Source organism: Calonectris borealis, chromosome 15 (genome assembly GCF_964195595.1).
Source record: "Calonectris borealis chromosome 15, bCalBor7.hap1.2, whole genome shotgun sequence".
Classification (NCBI taxonomy): domain Eukaryota; kingdom Metazoa; phylum Chordata; class Aves; order Procellariiformes; family Procellariidae; genus Calonectris; species Calonectris borealis.
Window position 1 is genome coordinate 11,352,913 of NC_134326.1, and position 20,791 is coordinate 11,373,703.

The 20,791-nt window shown below is 60.0% G+C and overlaps 2 protein-coding genes across 3 annotated transcripts; one reads left to right on the forward strand and one right to left on the reverse strand.

Annotated features, from left to right (window-relative positions):
• The first annotated feature begins 1,267 nt into the window (after window positions 1-1,267).
• Window positions 1,268-8,687, forward strand: LOC142088967 (cationic amino acid transporter 2-like). Its single transcript, XM_075164845.1, has 13 exons — window positions 1,268-1,604; window positions 1,710-1,865; window positions 2,128-2,296; window positions 2,564-2,700; window positions 3,042-3,264; window positions 3,747-3,883; window positions 4,257-4,359; window positions 4,491-4,633; window positions 5,014-5,180; window positions 5,824-5,932; window positions 6,194-6,294; window positions 7,955-8,137; window positions 8,631-8,687. Exons 1-13 carry the CDS (start codon window positions 1,268-1,270, stop codon window positions 8,685-8,687), a joined length of 2,022 nt encoding a protein of 673 aa, XP_075020946.1.
• Window positions 8,688-8,808: 121 nt separating this feature from the next.
• Window positions 8,809-17,109, reverse strand: CCDC69 (coiled-coil domain containing 69). Of its 2 annotated transcripts, none has more exons than XM_075164212.1 (9): window positions 16,933-17,109; window positions 11,684-11,753; window positions 11,081-11,244; window positions 10,721-10,796; window positions 10,459-10,532; window positions 10,131-10,232; window positions 9,637-9,756; window positions 9,294-9,391; window positions 8,809-9,079 (listed from the first exon to the last, which is right to left on the reverse strand). In XM_075164212.1, exons 1-9 carry the CDS (start codon window positions 16,978-16,980, stop codon window positions 8,911-8,913), a joined length of 921 nt encoding a protein of 306 aa, XP_075020313.1. In that variant the 5' UTR covers window positions 16,981-17,109; the 3' UTR covers window positions 8,809-8,910. The 2 variants fall into 2 exon arrangements, with proteins under 2 accessions (XP_075020313.1, XP_075020311.1); XM_075164210.1 differs by having other exon boundaries at window positions 9,613-9,756.
• Window positions 17,110-20,791: the final 3,682 nt, after the last annotated feature.

The window sequence follows — 20,791 nt, forward strand, 5'->3', positions numbered from 1 at the left end:
GCTGGAGCAGCTTGCCCAAAGGATGGCCGGAGTAAGTAGTTTGTTTGCAGAAGGGAAAACCATCAGGGCGAGATGCCCTGGGTGGGATTGGTGTTGTGCAGCGGGTGGGTGCTGCTGGGGGGGCTGGGAAGGCAGCCCCAGCTGCCCTGGCCTTGGGCAGCAGCTCTCCAGCCCCTAGGAGACACAGCAGTTCTCCTGGAGGTTGGGGCTCCCTGTGCCACGAGGGCTTACAGCACCCCATCCTGTGGGTCAGGGTGCCGGGCACTGCCCCGTCCCTTCTGGGCTCCATGCCGCAGCAGGGACCGCATGGCCCTGTGATCCTCGGTGCTGCTGGGACGTGCCGGTGGGCAGGGTTTCCAGCCAGGTCCCTGGCCCTGTAAGTAGCAGATTATGGGATTTGAAGTGTGCAGCATGGACTTTGCTGCAGGGTAACCTGGAGGTCCATGCGGATGTGGAGGCATGCAGCCCCGCTTTCTCCAGTCCTGGGAGCTCTTGGGGAAGGACGGGCAGGATGAGGGAAGGCACACAAATCGCAGGCATGCCATACCAAGCACCTCACTTGCCCCAAGCACAAATATCACACAATTCGGAGTTTCTGCTGGGCTGTGACCCATCTGTGACCTGAGCAAGCCACAGCATTACTGTACAGGCTGATGGTCCAGGGGACCCAGTCTGTTTGAGCTGTGCCATTGACCCACGGTTACGGGTGCTGTGGGAGCATCTTCAGCTGAGCAGATGGGTCCTTCCTGGTGCACTTCAAGGCCAACGGCTGCTCCAGGAGCAGAGCATCTCCCATCCCTCCTTCTCTGGCACGGTTTCTGCATTTCAAATAGGGTCGGTGTCAAAGCTGGGACAACGCTGGCTGCGTGTCCCTGCTGGGGATGCTGCTGGAGCCATAGGACTTTCTAAGCTGGCAGGGGGACAAGCGGGTGTCCTTGTCCCCTCTCATTGTAGCACGAATCGGACGGAGCCCAGCAAACCCCAGTCATGCATTGCTCCACTTCTCACCGGGGATGAGAGAGCAACGCAGCCACTTTAGCCCCATCTTGCTCCAAAACGGGCTGCTTTTCTGGCAGAGACAGGAAACAGGCAGCACCCGGGGGGTCCAGAAAGCACCGTGTGGAGGGTGGGAGCCGCAAGGAAAATGTTCAGGCTGGGTTTGGGTCACATCCTCGGGGTGGTGCCCGTGGGGCAGTAGCATCCTCACGCCTGCTGCTTTCCTCTCCCGCAGGTGCCGTGCTGGGGCTGCCTGCTCTCTGTTTCGAAGATGCTTTCCCGCAGAAAGCGAGTCCCAGCCAGCTCGGAGGGCTCCAGCCTTCGCCGCTGCCTCTCCACCGTGGACCTCGTCGCCTTGGGAGTGGGCAGCACGCTAGGGGCTGGCGTCTACGTCCTGGCGGGGGAAGTGGCTAAGACCAGCTCCGGCCCTAGCATCGTCCTTGCTTTCCTAATTGCAGCCGTGGTGTCTGCTCTGGCAGGGCTGTGCTATGCTGAATTCGGGGCCCGCGTGCCCCTGGCCGGGTCCGCCTATCTCTACAGCTACGTGACAGTGGGTGAGCTGTGGGCGTTCATCGCTGGGTGGAATCTGCTGCTGTCCTATGTCATTGGTATAAGGCCCTTTTGATCCCTCCATCTTTGCTTTGCATTGGTGGCTTTGCTGGGTGTCATTCCTAGACCCCACCATCGCTGCCACAGCCGCCACCTCTCCCCAGGTACCGCCAGCGTTGCCCGGGCCTGGAGCGCTACCTTTGACCAGCTCCTCGGCAAGAAGATGGGGAAGTTTTTGGGTGCCCACGCAGCCATGAGCTCTGTGGGGCTGGCAGAGCACCCCGATGCCTTTGCTGCTGGCCTGGTAGTCCTGCTAGCAGGTAGGATGCCTCCCCCCGTGCCACCCTCCATCATGTAGGATGAGCTCCTCACGCTACCATGGGCTCTTCAGGATGGTGCTGACCCCTCTGAGGCTTTGCCATTTCCCTGAGCAAAGAATGGGGAATACAAGGGGAATCTGGGGAAATCTGCAGATCCTCCTGACTCTACCACTGTCCCCCTTTTCCACCCTTCCCAGTCACGTCTACCCTGGGCCTGGTGTTGTCCAGGGGGCTCGGCCAGTTTTGCCATTTTTGTCCCCAGGGCTTCTTTCCTTTGGAGTGAAGGAGTCCACCACGGTCAACAAAGCCTTCACAGCACTCAACATGCTTGTACTGCTCTTCGTCACAGTGAGCGGCTTCATCAAAGGTGACCTGAGCAACTGGAAGCTCGGGGAGGATGACCTGCCACGGGCAGCTGCCCGTGAGGCTGGGTATGAGGGGGGCCGCTCTGCCTGGGCTGCCTTCAGAGGGTGATGGGGATGGCTGGGTCACCCCCCTAATGCTTTATCCCAGGAAATCCCACTTTCTCCCATTTCTCCCTGCCCTGTTGGCAATGCATCAAAGAGCCAAAGTCTGAAGCCCTGCTGGGTTGATGCTGGAGGGGTGAGCAGGTTGGATGGGCTGTTCAGCCTGGCCCTGTCCTGGGACCCCGTTGCACTGACCCCTCTTCACTGCCTGATTCTTCCTCCTCCTCCCAGGAGCCAGTCCAAGGATGAAAACATGACCAGTGCCTTTGGGGTGGGAGGCTTTATGCCCTATGGTTTCACTGGGACCTTGGCTGGAGCCTCTACCTGTTTCTATGCCTTTGTTGGATTTGACTGCATCGCTACCATCGGTAAGTGAGGTGGGGAGAGATGCCGGCGGGACCCTCCCCTGCAGGCTGGGGGGCCGTGGCAGTGATTCTCCCCACAGCCCTGGGAGCTGGGCTGGGAGTGGGTACATTGCTGGTTCTGTGCCGCAGCCGCTCTCTCTTGCCCTCCGTGCTCAGAGGAGAACTATAAGAGTCCATGTGGTATGACTGGGCTAATCCTGAAGCAGAGACAGTCCCTATCTTTGTAACCCTGGAGCCCAGGAGGTCTAGTGGTCCTTGCTAGAAGGCCTCTCTGTCCCCTCTCGTGAGAGGACACGGGATATTAAATGAGTATCTGTTTTTACAGCTGAGCTTGTCCTCCTCAGGGGAAGAAGTGAGGGACCCGCAGAGATCCATCCCCATAGGCATCGTCCTCTCCCTCCTCATCTGCTTCTTCGTATACTTTGGGGTGTCTGCTTCCCTCACCCTGATGATGCCCTACTACCTCCTGGACACCATGAGCCCGCTCCCAGCAGCTTTTGAGTATGTTGGCTGGGGCAGTGCAAAGCATGCTGTGGCTGTGGGGTCACTCTGCGCCCTGACGACCAGGTGAGGGCCAACCCCTAATGGCAGCTCTGTGGCTCAGAGCAGGTTGCACTGGAGCTATAACACATGCAGGATCTATCCCCAACCCCTTCCTTCCGATTGCCCTGCTTGGCCAAAATCCCTCAGCCCTTCCTCATAAACCCTGTTGCTCCCAGCCTGGCCCCTCCTGATCAAGGAGAGCAACCAAACCCCTTGTATGCCACTTATAGCCCAAAGCTGGAGGAAGTGGTCAGGTGCTTGGTGGCACTGTCACCGCAGGAGCAGGCTGGGGTGTCTTGGTGTGTACAGGGCTTCTGGTGACCTTCCCTGATACAGTCCCTCCCTCACTGGTGAGGGAGGTGATGGTCTTGTCAGCATGGTCTTGAGAAGGTCATGGACCGTACAGATGAATGGGAGCACCCTTGGCACCCAAGGAGGAGCAAAAGGCAGGATGGCACCTCCTGGATTCCTGCCCTCTTCTTCCCCATCTCCTCCCCTCTCTGCAGCCTCCTGGGCTCCATGTTCCCCATGCCACGGATCCTGTATGCAATGGCTCGAGATGGGCTCCTCTTCAAACCTCTGGCCAAAGTTAGTCGCCGTCAGTGCCCAGTGGTGGCAACGCTGGTGTCTGGAGGAGTGGCAGGTGGGTGAGCGATTGGGTTACCCCTTAACCTTGCGCAGGGCTTGGTGGATGTCCTCTTTCAGCAGGACAACACGGACCCCCTAGCTTGCCAGTAGCTGTTTGAGCAATATCTCTCCACCCAGAGAGAGGTCTCCTCGCTGTGAGTGAGGGCCGTTTGGCCTTGATGCTGTCCCAGGCACCAATTCAGCCTCTGAGCTGCCAGGCAGGAGGTGGCAGGATGCTTTGCACTAGTGACTGAAGCATCACCAGCTCATCGAGGTGCTTGAGTCCTGTTGCAGTGGGTGTCAGGGGAACCTGGGGGGGCACAGCTGAGATGGGGACAGCAGCAGTGCCAGCTCTGCTGGGAGGCTGAAAGGGCTTCTCATCCCCACAGCTCTCCTGGCCCTCCTCTTTGACCTGAAAGCCCTGGTTGACATGATGTCCATCGGCACGCTGCTGGCCTACTCGCTGGTGGCTGGCTGTGTGCTGCTGCTCAGGTGAGACTGCTGGGGACAGGGGACAGGGCTCACCCAACTTCTGATGTTGGCCGTGCCCGGGACAAGGCGCTGGCCTTGGTGCACTGCAGGTGCACGCTCACGCACCTTGACATCCAGCATCTGCTCCTCAGGTATCGGCCTGGACCCAGTGCTCAGGACACTCCTGGGGGGAAGGTCCCGGCTGTACAGCTCTGGTGGGACCATCTTATCCGGCCGCCCCCGCATCCCACCCCACGTTCCTCCGCTGTGGTGGGCTGGGCTCTGACAGCCGTAGGTACGCCCGGGAGCCATGGATGGGCTTTACAGGGAGCCGGCGTGGGGGGACCCACGGGGGACGTAACACGGGCTGGCAGGTTCCTGCTCGTTGAAAACCAGCCGGCAGCGGGATGCAGGCGGGGTCTGGCTGGCTCCCTCCTGCCCTCTCCCGACTGCCGCACAGCTGGCTGCCCCAGCGGGACCTCGGGAAACCTCCCACTCCCTCTGCTTCTCAGACTGGAGAGAAAAGCTAAACCTACCCTGAGAAGCCACCCAGCCCTGTCCCCTGGTTGTCCTTTGTCCCTCCCACCATGGCAGCCTGGGTGCTGCACCCCGGGAGAGGGATGGGCTCAGCCCGGGGCAGCGCTGCCCTGACACGCTGCCGCGGTCCCTCCGCAGCCGCCCCGGTCTGCGCCGTCAGCTGGGTGAGCACGGCCGGGCTGCCCTGCCTGCGGGCCGGGGGTGCCTGGTGCATCGCCGCCCTGGCTCTGCCTCTCCTGGGGATCCTGGCAGCAGCTCTGCTCATCTGGAGGCAGCCTCAGAGCTGGGAGAGAGCATCCTTCACGGTGAGCACACAGGCAAGCTCTTGGGGACCGTCCCAGGGAGAAGGACCTGGGGGATGGAGAGGAGCCAAGCGCCGCAGCCCTGTGGGGAAAGGGTTACGTTGCATCGGGGGGGTGTTCCCTCTGCTTCAGGTCAGGCAGCCCTTGGCTGCATCCATGTTGAACAAAGTGCTGTTGGGGGCATCGGGCAGCTCATGGTGTTTTCTGCAGGGACTGTGAGGGCTGCCTGGTTCTTCCCCCCGCGTTTCGCAGGCCAAAGGGGCACCTCCTGCAGCCCCAACTGAGTCCAGTGCCTGCTGCACAAATCGAGCTGCTCTTCAGCAAAATGAAACCTGGTCCTGACACCCCGGATTGGTTTTGCTAGTGGTTTAGTGCCTCCCCCTTAAATCCTGCAGCACCTCCTGCCCCAGTGCAGGACCTGTCAACCAAACCACCCCCCATGAGCATCCCTCTCCAGCACAGGCTGCAGTCCCAGCTCAGGTCTCCGAGCCTTACAGCCCGATGGCTGGGCTGGGCTTCCCCTTGCCTGTCAGCAACTAGCCAGAGCAGCAAAGAGCCCAAGTGGGCTGTGAAACCCCTGCGCATGGGCTGATGGGTGCCTCTGGGCGAAGGCATGACCCTGATGCCTTGTGCTTGGTCCCTGTAGGTTCCCTGCCTGCCCTTCCTGCCGCTCCTCAGCATCACCATCAACAGCATCCTGATGGCCCGGCTCAGCGCAGCCGCCTGGCTGCGGTACCTGCTCTGGATGGCCATCGGTAAGCCCAGCCACCCTCGAGGTCCTGGAGCTGGCGGCAACCTCTTTGGGTGAAGCATAGGTGGTTTGAGAGCCCGCGGCATTAATGCTGGCTGCAGAGCGGTGGTGGGTGGGTAGAGGAGATGCTGAAGTTTAATGTCAAAGGATGGTGGGAGCACCCCATTCTCTGATGTGTGGCCCAAAGGAGTGGGAACTTTGTGGCTGGGAGGGGAGGGGAGGGAAGAGAGAGGATCCCCCCCAACCCTATTCTGCCTGTTCCCAGGCTTCCTCATTTACTTTGGCTACGGGATCCGGCACAGCGCCGAGAGCCGCCGGCCCAAAGGGGCAGCCCCCCGGGAGCCAGCAGGAAGGACAGCCAGGGAGGTGGCCCCAGAGCCCTGCAGGACTGCGCGGTGCCCATCTGCTCCAGGGCAATAAAAGGAGACGGGTTGGTCCCTGAGCGCCTGGCTCCCTCCACCCCGTGTCCGAGGGGCAAAGAGGCCCCTTGGGCTGAAGGTCCCATCTTGCGGAGGGGCACAGCCCTGACACGAGCCCCCGGAGCTGTTTTCTCCTGAGTCTGGTGAATGTCCCTGAGCAACTTGAATCCTTATGGCAAACACCTGCTAAAGGAGTTTTGTTTGGAGAGGATAAAGCAGACAAGTGTTTTTGCTGCTGTTATTGGGTTGGGGGGGGAGTTGCCTTTGAAACCTCTCCCTGCAGCCCCCCAACTTCCCCCTGTCCCCTTGCCCACCCTGTTCCTCAGCCGCTCATGGCAGAGTGGAGTGGAGGCTTCTCATGCTGCCCTGACCCTCCATGCTGCCTCAGCACCCCGAGCCAGGCAGGGCTGGCCTGCCTGTCCCCCTCTGACCACCAAGGCACTGCCTGGGCTGGGCTTTTTCTTCCTTACTGTGGCTAAGTCCTTTTCAGGACTCATTTATTCCTTCTCCTTGGTTCCCAGTGCTCCCCCTTCCCAGAGCAGGGCACATTCCTCTGGGTCCCATGCAGGATGCACCTTGTGGGATGCAGTACCAGGTGCCCAGAGCAGGATGCCCAACCCTGCCAGCCTCATCTCCCTTTGCCCAGAGATCCTGCCCCCTTCAACTACAGCTAGACAGGATTTGTTGAGGCAGCAACCTGCCCCATTTCCCTTGCTTTGGTGCTACAGCACCTGGTGTATCCCCCCCATCCCTGAGGTTGCTGCGCAAAGCTGGAGGCTGCCCCACCACCCGTCCCCAGAGCCATGGGGATGCGTGAAGCAGTGGGGTGCCCTGGGGGGACACTGCTCTGATACAACAGGCACCCCTATTTCCCACTCTGGGCACCCCGTGGAGGTGCTCGGGTGAGAGCCGGACCCTGCATCCATGTTGCCTTCCTGGCTGCCTCATTCAGATGATATTTTCCCGATAAGGATGAGGACAAAGGACGGAAGTGGCTGTTGCAGTGCCGGCTTGGCAGGGCTGGGAGGGTCAGGGTCTGCCCTGTGCTGGGAGCCCATTGAAATGAATGAAACGAGGGAAGGAGCAGAAAAAGGGGGACCAGCAGAGGGGACCTCCTCTGGGGCTCCGTTGTTGTGGCTTCATGGCGCCTGCTCCCACCCCTTCCCGTTCTCCCCCTGCCCTAGGTGCAGAGCATGCAGCCCTGCTGTGAGATGCTCCCGCACCGGTCCCCAAAACCACTGACGTGGGATTCTCGAGGCTGCTGCTTCTTACAGACTTGTAATTGTTACAGCCAGTAGCACGTTGGCCTGGTGCACACACATACACACACGTGTGTGCGCACACACACCCCCCGGCTAAACAGCCCCGGGGAGGGGACAGGCCAGTGACAGTCCCCAGAGCAGTGACTGTCCCACCACACTCATGCACCCAGGGGAAAGTGCTTGTGTGCATCCAGCCCCAAGCTGTGGCCCCGCAGCCGTGGGTAGCGTCTTCCCTGATGGGGATGTGCTGGCTCGGAGCGGGGAGGGATGTGACTTGCTGGCAGCCACCGCTGAAGCCTGCTCCCCCTTGGGAGGATGCTCTGCTCCCCAAATGTGCACCTCCAGGCAGGCAGCCTCCGCCCAGCTTCGGGGGAGAAGATGGGGCTGGTGGTGCTGCTGATGGGCAGTGGGGACAAAGAGGGCTTGGTGTCTGTGTGGCAGTCAGCGGTGGCACACCTGGGTGGTGGGAGCAATCCCTGGGAGCTGTTTGCTGAAGATGGAGGAGGCGATGGGGAGAGGAAGGCACGGGTGGGAGCCCTGCCTGGCCCCCCTCCCCAGGGAGCGAGGCAGGTCCTGGGCAGGGGAAGCCCTGCTTTCACTGGAAACGGCAGTGGGTGACATCGGCTTGGAGCAGCCCAACCAGGAGGCCGAGCCCCAAAACGGGACAGGTTGACATGGTCCATGGCAAGGGCAGCGCTGGAGGTGGTAGATATACCTGGCTGCACCCATCCCTCCTGCCCTTTGCTGCTGCCCCGTGAAAGCCTCCATGGCTCAGCCCTGGGCTTGGCCATGCACCTCCCAGGGATGCTCCCGAGGGAGTGAGATACCTTAACACCACCATGTCCCCGGTGCCTCCTCATCCACCCGGTGCTCGTCCCCGTACCACTCCAGTGACCGCCTCGTCTTCCTCGCCTCCGTGTCCCCGGGCAGCACTGATGCTGGTTATGCTCAGAGCCAAGTGCTGGGTCGGATCCAGCCCAATGCACATCTGTGTGTCCTGGCTGACCCCTTTCACCCCCAGGAAGGCCCCCACAGCCTCCCACCAGAGGAAGGGGGGCAGGGATGGCACAGCGGGTAGCCGGGGACCCCCTGCAGCCCCGCACGGGCTGGGGAAAGGCAGGCGCAAGTGTCCTGTGAAATGCTCCATCGCCGCAGTCGGATGGGGCCACCCTGAGGGCTCAGCCGCCCCGGGGGCCTGCCCTGGCAGCAGGGGCACTTGTGAGAGCAGCCCTGGGCTCCCACGCCCGGAGGAAAGCCCGGACAGCCCCCCCCAGCAGTGCGCGGTGCCGGTCGGCGGCGTGCTACGTGGCGATGAGGGGCACCTCGCCGGCAGCGATGGGGAAGGGGGAGCCGTCCCCCCCGTTGAGCACGCGGTACAGCAGCTCCTCCTTCTCGTGGCGAGCCTGCTCCCGCAGCTGCACCTCCTTCTCCAGTGCCCGGCGGGCGGCCAGGAGCTCCTCCGACAGCTGCCTGCGGGCAGACGGCATGCGCTGCCGGAGCCACCGGGCAAAGCACCCGTGAGCCCCCTCCGCTCCCCGCAAAGGACCCGGTGGCACTGCAGGCTGTGACGTATTCCCCCCCCACCCGCTGCCACCTCTCCCCCCATTGGAGATGCCACCTGCGACTGCTGTCTCCCTGCTACCGGGCACTGGGGAGCCGGTGGACGTGTCGGACCAGCACTTACCTTGCCATGACCAAGTGGTTCTGGGCGCGAACCTGCAGGTCCTCGTTCTCCTGCTGGAGGGTCTTCACCTTCTCCTCCAGCAGAAGGTTCCTCTCCGCCTGGAAGGGGGGCACAAGGGTGAGGAGGGAGCTGGAAAGTGCCTCTGGCATCCCCACTGCCCCATCTGGGGGAAAAGCTGGCTCGGTGGGAGCATGGTGGCATTGCACCCACGTCCCCTTCCCGCTCTGAGGGAGGAACCAGGCTCCATCCAGCTGCACTTCAGCTGCAATTTCTGGATGGGATTCAGGTGGGGAGAAGAGATGGAAAGAGGAAAGCCCACCTGCAGTCCCCCCTTTGAACCCACCACAGTCTCCAGGTTCAGCAGCTTCTTGTCCAGGCCATGGATGTGCTCATTCTTCATCTCAATGACGAAGTGCAGGCTCTCCAGCTCCTGCTCCCAGAAGGGGCTGGGGCTTCCGTGCTCCTGTGGGGCGCAAGGGATGTGGCAGCTGCAGCAGGGTGGGCGCTCGGGGCATCTGCCACGGTTCACCCCCCCACGCATGACCCCAGCAGGCCAGTGCCCTCAGCTGGGGCCCTGCGTGGCCCAGGATGGGTCTATACCCACAAGGCACCACGTTTCACCCATCACTTGTGATCAAGGGACAATAACAGACCATGCACCTCCCAGGGATGGGGCTTTGCTCCCCCCTTCAGCTGTCCTGTGCCCCCCCTGGCTCCAGCCCCCCATCCCCCGCTCTCAGGGTCCATCAGAGAAGCATCTCTGGCTTTGGGCCAGCACCCTGGAGCAGGTCCCCTCCCTGACACCCCTCTGCAGAGGCCACCTGCATCTCCCTGTACCTGGATGTGCTTCTTGTAGTCTGTGCTCAAAAGCGACTCCTCCACCCGCTTCATCCTCTCCTGGAAGGACTTCAGTTGGGAATTCAGCGCCTGGATCGTCTCCTAGGGCAGCCAGGGAAGAAGCAGGATGGGAAGATGTCTGGGATTTCTTCCTGAGCTGGGGCACTGCTGGGCTACAGCACCCCAGAGCTGGAGGAGCCTGCGTGGTCCCCAGGCACACCAGGGACCGAGGTGGCTGCTGAGGAGCTCAGGGCACCATGGCAGAGCCAGCAGATGGTCCTCAAGCCCTTCACGAGCACCCTCTCCCCAGGTATTTCTCCACGGGTACCTGTAAGGCCGCCTGGGACCTGTGGTGGGACTCTGCCAGCAGCAGCTTCTCCTGCTCATGCGCTCTCTGGAGCTCTGCAGAGGGGACATGAACTGAGAGTCACCAGTGTGGGGACACTGAGGCAGAGAGCCCCACCTGAGACCCACAATGCCGAGGAGCAGGGGGCAGCATCCCCATGACCCCGCACAAAGCCGGAGGGGCACCGGCAGTGGGGGGGAGCGCGCAGGGGGGCTGCGGGGAGCGCTGCTGTCCTGGCACGCACCTTGCAGGGTCTCTGTGTGCTCCCTCCTGAGGGCATCGAACTGCTCCTCCAGCTCCAGGTCTTCTCTCTTTTCCACCTGGGAAGACGGAAAGATGACAAACCCTATGTGTCTGACCTGCCGTAAAGGATGCTCTGGCCTTCCCTGCCCCCTGTGATTCATTGCTAGACCCGCACCGCTCCGGGCTTCCTAACCTCTTCCTAACCCCTTCCTAACCCCTTCCTAACACCTTCCTTCTCCTGAAAACAGGAGAGCCCAGCCCAGCATGTGCCAGGTCCGTGATCGCTGCCTGGGAAGTCCCGCCTGGCTACACGCTCCCTGCCCGGCCGCTGCCCCCAGCAGCGCTTGCCTTTTCGACCGACCTGGATGTTAACGTCCCGGGCGATTCTCGCAGTCCCTGTCCGGCCGGCATCCCGCGGCCACTTCTCCTCCTCCTCCTGGCCTTGGAGGAGTCTCCTGCTCTCCGTCCGCTCCTCTCGCAGTGCTGCCTTCTCCTTCCCGTCCTCAGGCAACAGGGTGGCATTGGCTGCAAGGCAAACGCGGCTGAAACGGTGCCGGCCGCATCCTGCTACCCAGGCTGCTTGGATGTCCTGGGCAGCTGACCTGCCAGGGAGGTGGCCTGGGTTCAGCCCCTGTCCTCTTCCCACTGGACAAATACCTCCCCCCATCTCACTGGTGCAAATTAGCACTAATTGGGATGGCTCTGGACACAGCTCGTTAGGCCTCCTGCGCTGGGGACGACCTGTCTGCCTGAGAGGATGGGATGCCATCGTCTCTGGGATGCCGTCATGTCTGCCCGCCTGCACCAGCACCAGCACCAGCCAGCACCATGTGGAGGCTGCAGCCATCATCCTCATCCTCCCCGGCCCCAGCGCAGGCTGGCCACCCTGGGGTCTGTCCTACTGCTTTCTTAATATCACACTAGGAACGCACAGCCGGGGGGGAGACACACATTTTCTTCTCACCATTCTCTGTCTTCAAGGCTGTGAGCTCCTGGGAAGCCGGTCCCCTCTGCTGCTGGGCTTTTAGCTGTCTCTGGCAGAGAGAGAGGGGGCTGGAGCAGGGGGGGACACAGGCGCAGGTGGCTGCAGGCAGAGGACACCCTGCAGCCAGGCACCCTGCGCTGAGCGCGCTTCAGCCCTGCTAAAACATGGGTGCTTGAGCAGCAGTGGTCCCTTGCCGACCCCCTGCCCTCTGCCAGCCCCGAGCACCCATGGGTGACACGCACTGCCTGGCAGTCAGCCCCGAGCTCATGCCATTTCCCCGCGCCCCGGACGCTTCGCCACGCGGCATTGCCAGGCAGCGGCTGGAAAACCTGGGGGATGTTCACAATCCCCCTGACATGGTGCTGGTGCAAAATAGGCTCCAGCAGCAAAACATTTGGTGGGGGAGAGCAGGCAGCACTTGTCAGGGCTTTGGCTATGGCGCTTCCTTGCCACCCTCCTCCTGCCCTGTCCCTGCTGCCCAGGGATGCTCAGGGTCAGCCTGGTCCCTGGCACCTTGCAGCACCCAAACACACCCCCCTGACGGTGCTTTACACAGCTGGGCTTTGACACAGCCTGTGCTGGAGTAGAAGTGAGAAATTAAAAATAACCATAAATCAGAGGCGATGCCAACCCCGTGCAGGGCTGGCAGCAGGCGAGGGCTGGCGGTGGCGCAAGCGATGACCTCAAGAGCGCAGGAATGTGCTGCTCGGCCCCGCGCACTCCCGCACGCTCCCACTGCTGCCGCGGGGCTGATATAACCCAGAGCCGGGAGCTGCCTTCAGCAACACAGCTCCGCGGGATGCCTTCCAGCCCTGCATGGGTTTAATTTAGTCACTTGGAGGGGAGGAGGGAAAAAAAAAAAACAAGAGATGGATATATTTTTATCTGTTGCTGAAAGATAGAAGCAAAGCTCGCCTGCTCTCGCAGCTTGGCCTCCCTGGTACGGGGCAAATCTTGCCCCTGATGCCCATCACCGGGTCGTGCTTCTGGGCAGGGGTGCGGATGCACCGTGGGCGAGGGAATCCACCTGCAGACATGTTGCTGCTCTCCAGCCCCCGACAAAGCCGCCCCTAAAAATTCCAATCCCTAACGAAACCAGCCCTGCAGCCCATGGGGTGCTGGGACCCCACTGTGCCGGTTGCACCCCGGCTTGGCCCCACTGTCACAGCGGCGTGGCCAAATACAGGCCAGATTAGGTAGCCTGGCTTGGGAAAAAAGCGAGGCAAAGCAAACAGGCGTCCCTGCCTCCGCCTCCCCTGCAGCCCCCCTTCTGAAGCTGGAGGGAAGCGCAGTTGCCAGAGGGAGGAGGAAAACTCTGAGCCTCCGGGAAGCCACGGCTTTATCTTCCCTTCTATGGCGTGAGCGGCCGCGGTGTTGAACGCGGCCCAGGCAGCGGGGCGAGGGGGCACCAGGCGGTTTGGGATTCGCAGGGTTTGTTCTTGTTGCCGACACAGCTCGCGCCGTAAACGCAGGGTGCCCCGGGATGCCGCCGAGCCCTGGCAGCACTGCCTGCAAAGGGTCCCCAAAGGTCTCCAGCCTGCCCCCCGCACCCATCTCATGCTGATGTGCATCCCCCTGCTATTTAATGAACCCCGTGTCCTGTGCTGGGTTTTGGAGCCTGGTGAGGGGTGGGTGGATGAGACAGTCGGGGCTCTGCAAGCCTGGGGGCATCACGGGAACCTCAAAAGCCCCCCCAGGTTTTACTGTGCAAAGCAAAGGCTGGGGGGGGGGGACTGTCCTGGCACAGCGGGGTCACACAGCCCCCAAGACTTCTGCATGATCTGAGCCTTGCTGGGAGCGGGATGCTGGTACCTCCTCCTCCAGGAGCGACCCCCAAACCTCACCTGCCCAAATCAAACCACCTGTGCTGCATGCGTCCCGCTCGCTGGCGAAGGTGATGCCCAAGGACAGAGAGCCCAGGGCTGGTCACCCCTGATCACCCCTATAGCATGGGCAATGTCCCTAGCACGGATCCAGGGCACTTCCACCTCTCCCCCATGCCCCAAACCCAGCGGGACGGGGCCTCAGAGCCCCTCGGCCACTCAAGGAGGATGATTTGAGACAACTACACTGAACTCAGAAATGGCTAAAGGGAGCAAGAGATATGCCAGCATCAGCAGACAAATCTAAATACCTGCCCCAAGGCTACAAGCGAGGCACCCTTCCTACCTCTAAGAGCAATTAAAATAGTGCCTGGAGCTAATTTTACTCCTAAGCACTCAATTGTCCTTTGGGATGAGAGCTCCACCACCAAAGCCAGGGTGAAAAGCAAAATGTGGCTGAAAACTAACTGAAATATAGAGCCACCTTCTGCTGCCACTTCCAGAGCAGCACGTGGCACCCGCATCTCTGGTATCGCCCAGCACATTTTGGAGAGCTGGAACAGTCCTGGTATCCGCTTTGTGTGAAAGGAGCAGGTTGGGAGTTGCTCCAGCTGGAATGGCTTTGGCCCAGGGAGGAAGCAGCCCGAAACATCCCACAGGTGCAGGCCATCGACAGCGCTGCTTATCCTGTAAGGTCTCAGCATGGGAACCTCTGGCTTCGGTTTTGAGGAGGCTCATGCCAAAAAATACTTTCTAGCTAAAAAAAAAAAAAATCCACGTTCTTAGAACTAAATATTTCTAATGGTGTGGAGGAAAACTGTTTATGGATGGATTAATCGGATTTCCAGCAGAACCTGAGGCATCTCGAAAGGTGCCAGCAGCGGGGAGCACCCGTGCAGAGGCAGCCGGCACGGTGCGGGCAGCTGCGGGCAGCTGGGTCGGCTGCAGCCTCTGCTTCAGCTTTTAGCGTGAGGTGGGGTTTTGTACTGTATTTTTCTTCCTCTTTCCCTGTTTTACAAGTGTGTTAAGCAATTAACCCATGCAATGTTACCATCAGCGAATGAAATCACAAAGAGGCAGGAAACAAGCATTTAAATCCCAACTCTGCTCCTGGGGACGAGGTTTTGCTTTGTGGCTGTGGAGAAAGGGGCCAGGATTTGGCCCATGATCCTAAAACCTCCCCGGGACTTGCAGCAGATGCTCAGTGCTGCCAGAGCAACGCTGGCACAGGTCCGTGGGACCTGTCTTCGACTCTGCTGCTGTTTTTCCTCCGGCGACGGTTGTGTTTCAAGATGGCTATCACCTCTCGTACAGTCAGATCTGTGCCGCAGACCGTACACAAACCCTTCACGCCATTGACAGCCCCAAGTTTTGCGTCCTGACCTTTCCCTGGTCTGACTTCTGCTGCTACATCTAGTTCCTCTATCTCCAAAATAAATTCACCTCAGCCCTGGAAGGAGGCCAAGCCTCAGCCCTGATCTTCCGAGAAGGCGTCTTGGCCTCTCTCACGCCGGGAGCACAACCGAAAGGTGAGCGGTGACCACGAGCAGCCAAGCACGGCTGGATGGAGCCGGAGGGAAAGGGAGCCCTGGGGACAGTGCCCGCAGCTCAGGGCCGGGCTCTGGCCATGGCACCTGCGCCCCTGCCTTCTTATCGCTCTGCTGCCCGCTGCCCGGTGACGGGAAGGATGAGGCTGCCAAGCCGCCTCCCCCGGGGCACTCAGCAGCGCCTGGTATGCCGTCCACCCACCGGACCCAGCCCAAGGTCACCTCCAGCCTGGGACCGGCCCCAAAAGCCTCCACAGCCCCCAGCCCCATGACAGCCCCCAGCACTGTGACGTGCACCTAGGGTCTGCCCGGTCTCGCCCCTTGGGGTTTGAGGGCTCCCCCATCTCCAAGCGACCCCAAAGGACCAGCTCTGCAAGTCCGCCCATCAGCAGCGGGAGGGTGAAAGTCTCCCACCCTGCCTTTGGTACCCTGGACATGAGAATGTGGGCAGGCTCGATGCCCGCCCTTACACCTTTTTGCCATAAAGGGGATTTTTGGTGCTGCTTTCGGGATTAACTTGCAACTTAGTCACAGCAGCAGGGCTGTTTTATGGGGCACAAATCGCAGTGAGCAGCGCTGCAAGGCTGAGCAGAAGAGCTTGAAAGCAGGCAAGTGCAGGAAGGGAGGCGTCTGTGGGCAAATGACTCTGACTTAAATTTCCGCATTTCGGTAAACCTGCGGCTCTCAACACCTGGGACCTCGGGGCTGCTGTTTTGCCCTGTCCCATGCCCCTTCTTGAAAGTTCTCCGAGTCACAAACCAGCCCAGAAGTGTCCGGTCTTATGACATTGTCCTGGTTTCGGCTGGGGTTAAACCACGACAGACATTGAGAAGAGTGGGTTTTTTTCTATGATATGGAGAAGCAGCCAAGCCTGCAAGTGCTGTAAATAAAGGCACTTGCTGGCTCTGGGGCTGTGCAAGCTCTGCGCCTGCTCCCCCCACACGTCCCAGCAGCGGGTTGTGCTTCGGCCGCATGGTCCCAGGCGGCTGAGCTCTCACAGCTGCCTCTGCAAAGGGCCGCCCGTGTAAGGGAGCACACCAGCACCGCAGGGCCTTTCCGACTTTCCTCCTGCCCCTGCCACCCTCCAGTGACCACAACCCACCGACACCAGTACACACAGCACATCTGACTTCACAAATCACTCCTGAGGCCGGTGGTAGGGTGCTAAGGCAGCATGAGCACATCAAAAAATAATAATAATTAGCAGCAGATAATTTCTACACGTTAACTCGCAGAAGAGTTCTTCAGTGCAGAGCAATGCACTGAGATCTGCTGGGGACGCAGAGCGTTCCCCTGCAGAAGCAACACCTTCGGTACAAGGTGGGGACCCGGCACAAGAGGGGACACAACTTTTGGGACAAGGGAGGATGCTGTGGGAGGATGGCAGAGGTCTAGCTGGGGGAACCCATCCCTATCCTATATAGGACCAGCATTTCCAACAGGCATTGTCACCCCAGATGCTGCATCCCCTTTAGTATGGGCTTCCCCGTGATGTGGGGGGAGAGCTGGGAGGGGTGCAGGAGGGTACAGCAGAGCAGGTGGCTGCCAGCTCCCGCTGTGCCCAGTGCCGGCTCCCCCACCACAATGCCGGGGATAGCCGCACTGCCCAGCCCCGCCGCTCCCCGGGGCAGGGGGGGACCCACGCCGGTGCCCCCAGCACACCTCCTCCCCAGCAGTGCAAGCAGGGCTCCACGCAAACCCCAGCCCCACGCGAACCCCAACTCCATGCAAACCCCGACAATACGCACACTCGGTCCCATGCGAGCCCGACCCCACGCGAGCCCCGACCCCACGCGGAGCCCCGACGCCACGCAAAGCCCAGCCCAAGCCCAGCCCAGCAAGCCCCCGCAGGCGTTACCTTGCCGCCGGCGGGGCAGCAGCGCAGGGCGCTGCCGGTGCAGCCCATGGAGCCCCGGCCGGGAGCCCGCTCAGCCGCGGGGCGCGGGGCGCGGCATCCCCCGGCGAGCGGCTTCCGCTGCCCGGCGGGACCGGGCGGGACGGGACGGGACGGGACGGGACGAACCGCCCCAGCTGGGGCTGGCAGGCAGAAAAAAATAAAAAAAAAAAAATTGAAAAAAAAAAAAGTCCCCGCAGCTGCTCGCAGGCAGCGCCGGGAGAGGGTGCTCTGCACCCCCGAGCCACGGGCAGGGCCCCCGGCCGCAGCCTGCCCGCCCCCGGGGCTGGCCCTGGGCGCCCGACGGGGGTGCTCCGGCCCTGGGGCCCTTCCACCCCGGGGTGCCCCCGCCCTGGGATCGGGATGCTTCGTCCCAAGCAGGGTAGTGGGACCCCCCCGCCCCGGGAATGCTCAGTCCCTGGGGTCCCCTGTACCGGGGATGCTCCTGGGTGGGGGGAAAGGGGAGCAGGACCTTGCACTGGGGGTGCTCCTCATTGAGTGGGTGGAGCAGGACCCCTGCGCCGGGGCTACGGTCCAGCCGGAGCAGGGCTGGCTTGGGGGGCTTGCCCTGGTTGAACCCACCCCAGACCCCTGGGAGAAAGGATGTGAGGAGCAAAGGCAGGATCCATCCTGGCTATTGCTTTCACCCCATGAAGTTTCAGCTCGTTGCTGGGGTAGTTGTGTAAAGGTGGTGGTTTTGCTATTTTTTTCTGGCAGGAGCTCTGCTCTGGGGGTAGCTGTGCTGGCTGGAGGGGGTTTTCACTGTGGTCCATACTGCCTGAGGGACTGCATCCTGGCAACCCCCCTCTTGAGCATCCCAAACACCCCAAACGCTGGGCCTGGAGCCACGGAGCCCTGTTCCAGGAGGAAATCCTGCACTTTGGAAATGGGTCCCAAAGAGGTAGGGAAACAATGGATTTGAAAGGTGTCCTGTCTAAAAATTAATGGGAGGAAAGGGAGGTTCCTCCAAATGTTTTGGTTTTGATGATTTTTTAAAATGCTGTGAAATAATAGACATTTCTAAATGAACACACGTTCTGACCTGAAAAATCAACTATTGCCACCCAGCACTGCTGAAATAGGAGTGTTTCAACCTGGTCACGAGGCTGTGCCCGTATGGAAACATTGCCAGTTTTTGTCAACAAGTTTCTATTCTGACATTTTCCAAATATCCCCTGGGAGAAGTCCAAGCAGCCCGCGGCTCAGGGGCTGCCAGCACGCTGGCGTTTCACCGCCCGTCTGTCACCGCTTGCCCGGCCAGCGAGGGAGCAGAGGTGTGTGGTCGCCCCACGTGTGACTTTGAGGTGTTTTTTCTGCCCTAGTAACCCTGAGAATGGAGAAATTGTGAAATACCACTTGGAAAGAAGGTGAGGAGCAGGCCCATGGCTGCCCCGAGTTTCCCGGGGACTGGTGGGACCAGTTGCCTGTGTCCTCTTGGGTAGGTTCTGCTTAACCTGGGTGAAGTTTTGTGAGTCACAGCAGCTTCCTGGCATCAGCTCCCACCACTCAGAAACCACTGAGAGCGTCTCTGTTCTTATCTTCCCCAGGACTTCATACATGTGGCAAGTCTCCTTCTCGGTCTGAGAGTACTTATTTGGGCTGAGTAGATCATTTGCAGGATAAAAAGCTCTGTCAGTGCAAGGTGCTTGTCTCCACCTCTCCAGGGTTAATTAAAAATCCTGGTCCAGACTTTCGAGACTGAAGGCATACAGGGGCAAGCACAAAAGCACATGCATATTTCCAGGCTGAATTTGCGTCGCTGGGGCCGTGGCTGGGAACAGAAGCAGCTATGTGAGCAGCTGACGAGGTGCCTGTCCAGCTGCCATCGCGTCTTGCTGGCGCACGAAGCTCCAGCAGTTTGCACACGTGCTTGTGACAATTTCTGGTTTTACTGGTGGTGCGCTGGGATGCCCCTGTGCCACAAAGCGGGGCTCTGGGTAGGGTTTCTCTTGCTAATGGTGGAGAAAAAACAGAGGATTTGGTCACATCAGGCTGAGGCATCAAGCCAGCAAAGGCAGAGCTGGGGCTTGGGGATGGGGACGTGCAGCGAGGCCGGCTCCAGCGCCCCGCTCCCCTGCCCTGCACCCCGCACTGCCGCTGTGGGCTCTGGGGTGCAGTGCTCACCATGGCAGCTACAACCCTGCACTTCTATAAATCACTAACTTTCGGAGAAGGGGCCACACCAGATCACGTTACATCCTTTCTTCAGCTCACGGGCGCATCTGCGAGGCTGCCTTCCAGAGGCCCTGCCTGTGCTGCCCCAAATGTCTCTTATTTTAGCTTGATTTTAGCAATTTCTCGGTTTCTCCAATCTTTCCTGTGCGGGATGTGTCCCTGCTGGAGAGATCTCCCATCTCAGCCCTGCTTCATCTTCCTCTGCCCCAATACACTGATAATTTGCTCCTTTTCCAGGGCAGCACTTAAACAGCCAGAAACTCTTCTGTCTAGCCAATGTTTGAGCAAAGGAGGGGCTTTCCATGGCATTGTAGGGGTGAGATTCTTGGCTGCAGCAACTCATCCCCCCCCCCTAACCAGGGGAGCCTGGGGACCCGGGGAGCACGCGGGGCTGGGGCTGCCGGATGCTGCTCGCAGAGGGCTGGAGATGACAGGGACTGTGGCAGCGAGGGGATTTCTGCCTGTGCAAAGGCAGGAAAGCAGAGGCGGTGTGTGGCAGACCCACCTGGGGCAGCTTCAGCTTGTTTTGAAGTTTGCTCTGATGTCTTTTTCAGTGTTATCGCGATTTCTCCCCAGAAACGACAGCGACTGGAGAAGTCTCAAGGGTTTTGCCTGGAAAAGCGAGCCTAGGAAGGTTTATCTCATGCTCAACTGAATTACCGTAAATGGGATAACAGCTGGCTGAATGTCGAGTTAATTTGTACCGATGGTCATTTAAAGTGTTTGCCAAAGCTTATGGATAAGAGGAGTATTTATGCAAGCTGTTAAAGTGTCTCGGCTCTCTCTCCAGTTCCAGCTGGTAAGAGCTGGGCAAGATGGGGTGGGTACAAGGCAGTGTTGATGCCAGTGCATGGGATTTCCATCTGAGACCTGGCCCTGCATGGTCTGCGTGCAGGGTGGTCCCGTGAGCGCAGTGGGGTCAGTAATTTTTTTTGTTTCTTTTTTTTTTTCAGAAACTCAGTCTGGAAAAAAAAAAGGAGAGAAGATTTTGCTGGAAAATTTTTGGGCCATGAGCTGGCCCACGGTGATGCCCAGCAAGTCCCAGCAGAGCTGGTGGCACTGGCGGTGGAGAGAGGGTGGTCTGTAACTGCACCCTTCAGCCCTGCGCATCATTTTTGCCATCTCTTTGCTTTTGTAAATGAGACTTAACAAAGTCCTTAACGTTGTCACCCATCTGTGCTGGCTGCTCTTCTTCAATGCAAATCGAAGATGTTTAGCCAGACCTGCTGAGACCTCATGACTCGGGCTTTGCATGGGTGAGAGAGCTCAGAAAACTGAACTGCAGCAGATCTTGCATGTGTTGGAGCCCAAAAAAAGGTTGCAGACTTCTTTGGTGGGGATCTAGGTCACACACGCTTCTGCCTTGAGGTAAAGCAGCAATTTCAAGTAATTTCTCCCCCCGCCTGTGTCTTTCCAAGCAAAAAGATGTGGGTTAACCTGTCCTTACAGTCCTTTATTCTCTTTTTTTCCCTGTGGCAAAATGGAGAGGGGAAGGATGGGAGTGGGGGAGTGAAACCTTCACCCACGCTGGTTGTGAGAAGCAGAAAAGCACGTGGTGATGAGGGCTTGAGGTGAGGGGCTGTGCTCCCCTCCTGGCCCCAAACATGATGCTCTGGCCATGCCTGTCCCCACCCCCGTCCCCCGGCTG